This window comes from Myotis yumanensis, unplaced genomic scaffold (genome assembly GCF_028538775.1).
Source record: "Myotis yumanensis isolate MYYU_CA2020_CCGP unplaced genomic scaffold, mMyoYum1.0.hap1 SCAF_9, whole genome shotgun sequence".
NCBI lineage: Eukaryota > Metazoa > Chordata > Mammalia > Chiroptera > Vespertilionidae > Myotis > Myotis yumanensis.
Window position 1 is genome coordinate 33,752,297 of NW_027223760.1, and position 8,274 is coordinate 33,760,570.

General features: G+C 44.6%; 1 gene segment (V, D, J or C); it reads left to right on the forward strand.

The window, feature by feature from the left end:
- Positions 1-3,900: 3,900 nt before the first annotated feature.
- On the forward strand, positions 3,901-4,430 carry LOC139015977 (T cell receptor beta variable 10-2-like). The segment is given in 2 exon segments: positions 3,901-3,949; positions 4,045-4,430. Coding segments are annotated over 2 exon segments (435 nt in total).
- Positions 4,431-8,274: the final 3,844 nt, after the last annotated feature.

Here is an 8,274-nt window from a genome sequence, read left to right on the forward strand (position 1 = left end):
CCTGAGTGTCCTTCCAGCTCTGCCAGCACATGGCAATTCTTAGCACATGGCAGGAACTCCTGCTGTGATAGAGTGCGGTCCATGTTGTGCGTGCTAATTCACAGTTGACATTGTGTTCCACTTTACAGAGGAGGAAGAGCTTATTATACCATTTTATAGGCAGAAAGTTTCAGTCCTTGGACATCTCAAATATTTCACATATGTTAACCCTACATCTCCAGGCCTTCAAAGTCAACATTGCCCAGAATTCCATGGTGCCGCCTTGGCCTGGTTCATAAGATATAACAGAGCTCTGGCTCTCCCATTTCAAGAGCATTTGAGCTGGGATGGGGGCGGGGGTCACACCTCATTTGGGGCTACACAGCTGATTGCCTGCCAACTTCTAAGACACAGAGCTTCACATCACAGAACGTGCCTCTATCCTGTCCTAGTTTATATAGAGGGAGGACATGATGTCCCCTAATAGAAGAGCTAAGGGACTAGGGCAGTGGTCGGCAAACTGTGGCCCCTTGAGTGTGGCTCTTTCACAAAATGCCACGTGCGGGCGTGCATGTACAGTGCGATTGAAACTTCGTGGCCACACTCAATGGGCCAAAGAGCAGCATGTGGCTTGCGAGCCGCAGTTTGCCTACCACTGGACTAGGGGATTTCCAGACTAACAGAAGATTCACCAAGAAAACGGAAGCCCTCTAGGAATTTCAGGCAGGATTCTAGGAGTTACTACAGTGAATCAGTTTTTCTAAACCTGGAAAGTGTGGAGGAGTGAGGGTCTCAGCTTGCCCCGCTTTCCATCAGAACATCTGAAATTGCTTCTTCTGCCCAGGTCAGGGACTGCAGAAAACAGCTGAGCATCACAGCTATGAAATGAATAATACAGACATTTACAGATTAGGGTATGAGTTGATTGGTGAATGCAGATGACTTTAATTCTACACATTTTGTGTATTTAATTCAATCATTTTATTTATTGCACATTTTCTGTGAGGTAGCATAAATCACTCACATTACAAGTGAAAACACTGATTGTTAGAGAGTTTGGATACTTGGCTAAAGGAGGTACAGCTAACAAATATCAGAATTGGGACACAGACATGGACGATACTGACTTCCACCCAAGCTTTAAATCACCCCACCCTTCTGCATGTGGTAGAGAGAGGCATCTTCAAAACGGGATCATGGACCCAAAGGTCCCTTTCAGAAATGCAGGCTGTAACACAAATCATTTGCATAACAGCTTTCACTTGAGAGGGAACCTGCTGGAGAGGAAAGAGATCCAGCTTCCTGGACCTGTCTGTTCATATTCTGACCTGCCTTGGGATGGTGACTCAGAAACTATTTGTTCCAGTTTTGCATTTGTAAACTGGGGCCAATAAGGGGTGTTTCGTAGTGATTTAAAACAAGCAAATATGAAAAACTGCTTAACAAAAATATAGGCTCAAGTCATTTTTGTTCTCTATAAACTCTGACAAATCGCTAGTGTAGCACAATTATTTACTATGTGCAGTTCTGGGATGAAAGGCAGGCATGGTTACTTTTGCCTGACTCATCTATGGCTGAGACAGAAACTTCTTTGAAATGCAAATATTGCTATCTTATAATTTATTGGGTGAAATGAACTACTGAGAGGTGCTCTTAAGGGAAAATGAAAAGATGACCCAGGACAGCACTTCCTGTTGATGTTAAGTCTGATGTCCAAGAAGGTGTGGTGCTTCCAGAAAGTTGTGGCTTCAGAGTGACTGGTGATCACACAGAAGAGCTGATGGAAGGGACAGTTTTGTGTGAAGAGAGGCCATCATAGTGGAGCCTCTAGTGCCCTCATCCATCCCTGGCCCACCTCTGGTATCAGCCTCAGCTGCAGTGGAGAATTACATACAAGTTTGTGTGCATTACCTGGTTCTGACAGCACCCCCTCACCTGCAGGCTGGGTGTCCCTCTGCTTTCTGCTCTGGCCTCCTCTCTATCATGGGAGCCCACATAGCCTGCACCCCAGGGCAGCCAAAGCTGCAGAAGTACTAATGCTCCTGGAGGGAAAGGAGCCAGGGATGACAGCTCAGCCTTTGTATCCAGGAGGCCAGCTCAGGAGGTGGTCTGTGTGCTTCTCTGCAGATTCCAACAAAATCCATAAATCCATCTCCCGATGTCCCTGCACAACTGTAATATTGCACCTTATCTAGGCTTTTTCCTTCCTGGTTCCTCCCTCCCTGCTCTCTTTTTCCTGCTTCCTGAGATGACTTCCCAAATAAACTACTTGTATCTATGTCTGTGTCTCGAACTGTGCCTCCAGGGGCAGCCTATATGGTGACAGTGATGGAAGGAAGTGACCATCAAAGGACCCATCCCTTTGGAAGACACGGCTATTTTTGTTTAATTCATTCTGCTATCCTATCATCCAAAAAGTCTTATAATAACAGATATAAATGATTTTCCTAAGTTTACTGTAGCTTATTTTTAATTCTCAACAGATTCACAAGGGTCTCTGCTCCCTTCAAGATCTGAACCTCTTTATAACTGACCAGACTTGGTTATCTTTATAGAAGTGGAGTCTGCCTGGACTCTGATAACCTTTCATTCCTTTCACTCAACAAACACTACTTGAATCAGGTGAGGAGTAGTTTGGGCTTGGTGGGGATGTATGCTTATGTAATTTTAGGGTGCTCTACTAAAAAAGAAAGAAGAAAAGATTCAGAAGTCTTGGAAATGTCCTGTGAGAATGAGAAGGCCTGAAATTATTCTTCATTGCCTCTATGGCCCATCCAGCCTTCACTACTGACCATGTACAGGCACTATCCAGGAGCTTGGGAAAAACCAGTGCAAAAACACAAGGACAAGACAAAAAATTTCTGATGACATACATTTTTAAATCAACATAAAATTTGTGACTCTAATTGACTAATTTAAATGAGAATTGCAAAGGAACTATTGCTGGTAAATGTTTGTCTCCCTAAAGAAATTAGGGTATTATTGAGAATACTAACAATATGGGAAGATGATACCTTCTTGTGAGAACAGTCCACAGATCTCTGGGATTCCATGCACTCTAACCCAAACAATGTGAGCCCTAGCTGAGAAACTCCTCTTTTTCACATTGACCAAGCCTAGAATGTAGGCTCCTTTGCTTTGTGGCTCTTGGTGCCCTGGGAACAGTTAAGTCCTGGATAAGATGTAACAGCCCTTCCTGGGTTTACCAGGCATCAAGCTGCAAGCCTTTCCATGTGATGACCATTTACCTCCTCCTCACCTCTGATTTCTGACTTCATGTCCTTTGTCACTGTTGTTTCATTATAGTTGCCCATTGAGATGACATCAAGATATGTAGTCACAGATATGGGGTCACCTCAGACTGAGGTATAACCTGTATAAGAAATCACAACATGTACTGATATTGACTAGCTGCAAGCTTGGCACTGTAGCACATTTATGATTCAATCAATATTCTCCCGTTTGGTGGGTGCAAGACCTTCCTGGAGATGTAAGAAGTGTGTAGCTCTGGCTGAATAGCTCACCCATATTGTAACCAGCCTCTTCTTTTTGCAAAAAAAAGCACAGTTGCAGGGTCATAGGTGAAACAGTCTTCTGTGGCTTCAGCTGAAACCAAGGGAGAACTCTTTCCCATGAGCATGTAGAGACCTGAGCACAGATGGCACGGCTCCCATCAGTCAGTGAATTGTGAGACAACATAAAACAAGCCTTCAGATTCCAATAACCCTGACCTTGAGGCTTTAAAAACTTCCTGGACATCAGGTGGTTCCTGGTAACTGAGAGGATCACTGATTTGTTCCAGTGGGGAAGGGGTGTGGCAGGTTAGCTCTATAGCTCAAGCATTTGTCAAGGAGAGTGACATCACTGAGTCTATTCCCCCAAACAGAACAGGAAGACATGAGATTCTGCCCTGGACCTGAAATGGTCAGCAGGCTCTTCTTCTGGGTGGCTCTTTGTCTCCTGTGGGCAGGTGAGTACAGGGGGGCTTCCTGCCCTGGATTCCCAAGACCTCAGCCCAAGCCTTCATCTTAGGATGACAGCATCAGGTCTGTGGCTTCCTTACAGGAAACCTGGATGCCGAAATCACCCAGAGCCCAAGATACACGGTTGTGGGGACAGAAAAGAATGTGTCACTGAATTGTCACCAGACTAATAACCACAGCGCTATGTACTGGTATCGCCAAGACATGGGACATGAGCTGACGCCGATCTATTACTCAGTCAGTGCTGGGATCACCGCCAAAGGAGATGGTGCCGATGGGTACAGCGTCCTTAGACAAAATAAAGAGAACTTTGTCCTCACACTGAAATCGGTGACCCCCTCACAGACATCTGTGTACTTCTGTGCCAGCAGTGAAGGTGGCCACAGTGCTGCAGGGCCGCCTCCTCTCAGTACAAAAAGGCAGGAAGAGGCCCTGCACCCTGGACTCATAAACCCCTGCACTGAGTAACCCCCAGTGGCCTTGTCAGCAGATTGAACGTCTGTGTACGCTGAGGACCACCTCTGGGGCAGTTTTTGACAGGTGTTGACCAGACGCAGGGCCTGGGACACACACTCCCCACTATTGCTGTCTGTCAGTCTGTCCTCTGCAGCTACCCTATTAGTTGGGAAGGTGCTCCCCCAGCTGTAGGTTTTCACCTCATCAGCTTGAGACTGATGCCTCCAGAGTGGAAAGTCAACTATAAATGACATCCATCCTGACCCCCTTGTATGTTACACACTAGTATCTTAAAGGTCAATGAAGTGGAGTCTTCTTCCACAAAGAAGCAATAAGAAAACTATAGTTTACTGCATGGTGACCTAGAAGGACATACGGCTTTGCTATGGGCTATAGAGCCATAAAACGACATGGAGGGTAATGAACATAGGAAGGGCATTTGGTCATGACGTGCAGAAAGAATAGGAGCTTTCAACTCAGACACTTTCCCAGGGAATCATTTTATCTCATATCTCTGAATGTTAGTGCATTTCAGGGCAAAGCCAAGTCAATGCCCAGTGCCCACCCTGGTCTAAGAACTGGATAAGGTTGAGCATGTGTGACTGGCAGAGAGGAAGGCATGATGACAGAAACAGGGATGCTCACAGGAGATCCTGACTTGCAGAGAAGACAGTGAATTAACCCTTTGGTATCTGGTATTGATGATGCTGTTGATCTATCTGTCTTAACTGAAAATGCCCAGAGGTCTGGACTGGCTGGTGAATGAGAAGAAAAGCTTAGAAATGCAGTGAGACCTCTGCATGTAGAGAGCATAGGAGTCCAGAGTGACAGCCATGCATTGAATTTATTGAAAAGGGAGTTTATAAATATTCAAATTAGTCACCCAAGGGTGCTGTAATATACATCACATGTCGCTGAAGTTGAAGGGATTGAAAGAGAAAATGATGTCATTATGGAAACTGCCACGTGGGGACAAGGGGTGTCCTTCCTCCTCTGCCTATGCTCACACGATCCTGACCTAGTGAACCTCCCATTCCTGTCCTGACCCTGCCATGGGCACCAGGCTCCTCTGCTGCGTGAGCCTCTGTCTCCTGGGGGCAGGTGAGTCCTTAAAAATTATCATTTTAACTGTGGACAAGAATTTCTGTGTGTGTGTGTGTGTGTGTGTGTGTGTGTTGTTTACTATTGTTTTTCCTCACTCTATTCCCAACTTCTGTCTCCTTAGGTCACACCAAAGCTGGAGTGTCTCAGTCCCCCAGGCACATAGTCACAGAGAGGGGACAGGATGTCACTCTCAGGTGTGATCCAATTTCTGGGCACACCAGGCTTTACTGGTACCAACAGACACTAGAGCAGAGCCTGAATTTTTTGCTTTATTTCCAAAACATGGAGACCCTGGACACATCAGGGATGCCTAAAGAACAGTTCTCTGCTGAGAGGCCTGATGGCTCCTACTCCATTCTGAAGATCCAGCGTGCAGAGCAGGGGGACTCAGCTGTGTACCTCTGTGCCAGCAGCAAACCACAGCATGGCACAGTCACCCTCTTTCTGCTCTCAAACCCTCATGTGCTCACCTCTCCTCAGAGTTCCCAGAGTCTCAGAACAAAGAGTGGCTCTCTTCTTCCCTCATCAAGGGGGATAAGTGCATTGGGACTGTAACTGTTTTCCTGATAGTGGGAGGTCAGAAAATGACCTTCGAAATACCTGAATATTATTCTGGCTGTGGAGCTCTGGGATTCCGTTATACAGTTCAAAGATTCTACAATGGAGCCTGAGTACTCAGGCTGAGTGTCAGGTATGGTGAAATCTTCTCCTGTAAAATAGAAAGTTTCAACACATTTACAGTAAACTCCCTGTACTGAGTGTCACTGACTCAGACCACACTAAGTAGAGCACTGTCAAGGCCACATGCAGCCAGCAGCCTTACAATACATACATTAGAATCCTCAGTAAGAACTGTCATTGAACCCAGCCAGGGGTTGAGCATCGACCCAGGAACTGACAGGTCACTGGTTCGATTCATAGTCAGGGCATACAGCCGGGTTACGGGCTAGATCCTGAGTGGGGTGTGTGCAAGAGGCAGCCAATCAATGGTTCTCTCTCATCAATGTTTCTATCTCTTTCTTCCTCTCTCTCTGAAATCAATATTAATTGCCACTGAAATAATTATCCAGGAGTATTTATCAGCCACAATAATGCAGGTTAATGTACATCCATATATTGTTTTAGTATTTTTTCAGGCAAACATGCATTCTTCTTTTCAAATCTATTTTTAGTAGAAATTTAAATTTAGGTTGGTTTAATAAAAACCCTACTTGAGATGGGTGTTAAAGAAAATTGATTCAAAGAAGACCTGAATAAGAGTTACAACCCTGGCCTGTTTGGCTCAGTGGATAGAGCTTCGGCCTGGGGACTGGGGGGTCCCGGGTTCGTTTCCGGTCAAGGGCATGTACCTGGGTTGCGGGCACATCCCCAGTAGGAGATGTGCAGGAGGCACCTGATCGATGTTTCTCTCTCATTGATGTTTCTAACGCTCTATCTCTCTCCCTTCCTCTCTGTAAAAAATCAGTAAAATACATTAAATTAATATATATATATATATTTAAAAAAAAAAGAGTTAGAGTGGTTCCCCCCTTATCCTTGGAGTATACTTTCCAATAATCTTAGTGGATGCTTGAAAGCACTGATTGTACCAAACCCTCTATACACTGTTTACCCTATATATGCATACCTCTTCACTTAAAGGGAGCACTTTATAACATCTCGTTGGCATGTCAGAATTGACAGCTTCAATACTCTTGTGCTTTGCGGCCACTATTAAGTGAAAGAAGGTTGACTAGAACACAAGCACTGTGACGCTGCTACAGTCCATGTGATAACACCAATCTAGATGGCCAGTAAGTGACTAACGGTGGGTTATATGACACTGCCTTGACATGCTGGACAAAGGGATGGTTTGCCTGGCAAAACAAGATGGCACAAGATTCCATCAGGCTATTCAGAATGGTGCTCAAGTGAAAACTTGGGAATTGCTTATTTCTGGAAATAACTATTTAATTCTAAATGGTGCTTGACAGCTGGCAACTGAAACAGTGGAAAGTGAAATTGCAGATAAGGGAGGGACTTCTGTTTCTCTTCACATAAATGTAAAATGTGTAACAGCAATAGCAAGTCAGGGAGCAGATGAATGGACAAATATCTTACCATTGTGAGGTTTTCCTAGTCTATATCCGGTGATATAATTGAAGTATGGTAGCAATCATCTCAGGCAGAAACTATAGTTTAACTTTAACCCTGCTGTTTGGCTTCTGTACTTATTTGCTTTGTTTAACAATAGAAAAGTTACTTTGATTTTCTGAATTATATAAATTATCCCATTCGATTGAATACCCTACTGATTGTAATGTGAATACCCCATTGGTTGTTGTCATACTGGTTTTAGAAAGCACATTCTTCTGTACCTGGAAACCAGGACAGCACAATTGTCCTAAATTGTCTCAGTGGTCCCAAGACCCGAGGGCTCTAGATACTGCGTTTCTGTCAACTCAGTGGTCCGAAGACCCAAAACTATAATTAATCTTTGTAGATAACTAATCGGCTCAATTTCGCTTCTTTAACTGCTTTGTGCAAACCAGGTTCCTCATTCCAAACCCTGGGATGTAATCAATACCTTTGTGATCTTTGCCTATATAAATCTGATGTTGGGGCTGGGGAGGGTACTGTGAGATTTGGGAGAGCGAAATGCCCCCTCGCAGTCCCAGATTTGAATAAATGTGACTCCTTAATTCGACTTCTTGAGGCATCCTTGTATGATTCGGGGAGTACATTACAACATAATATCACTTGAAAGTAGACT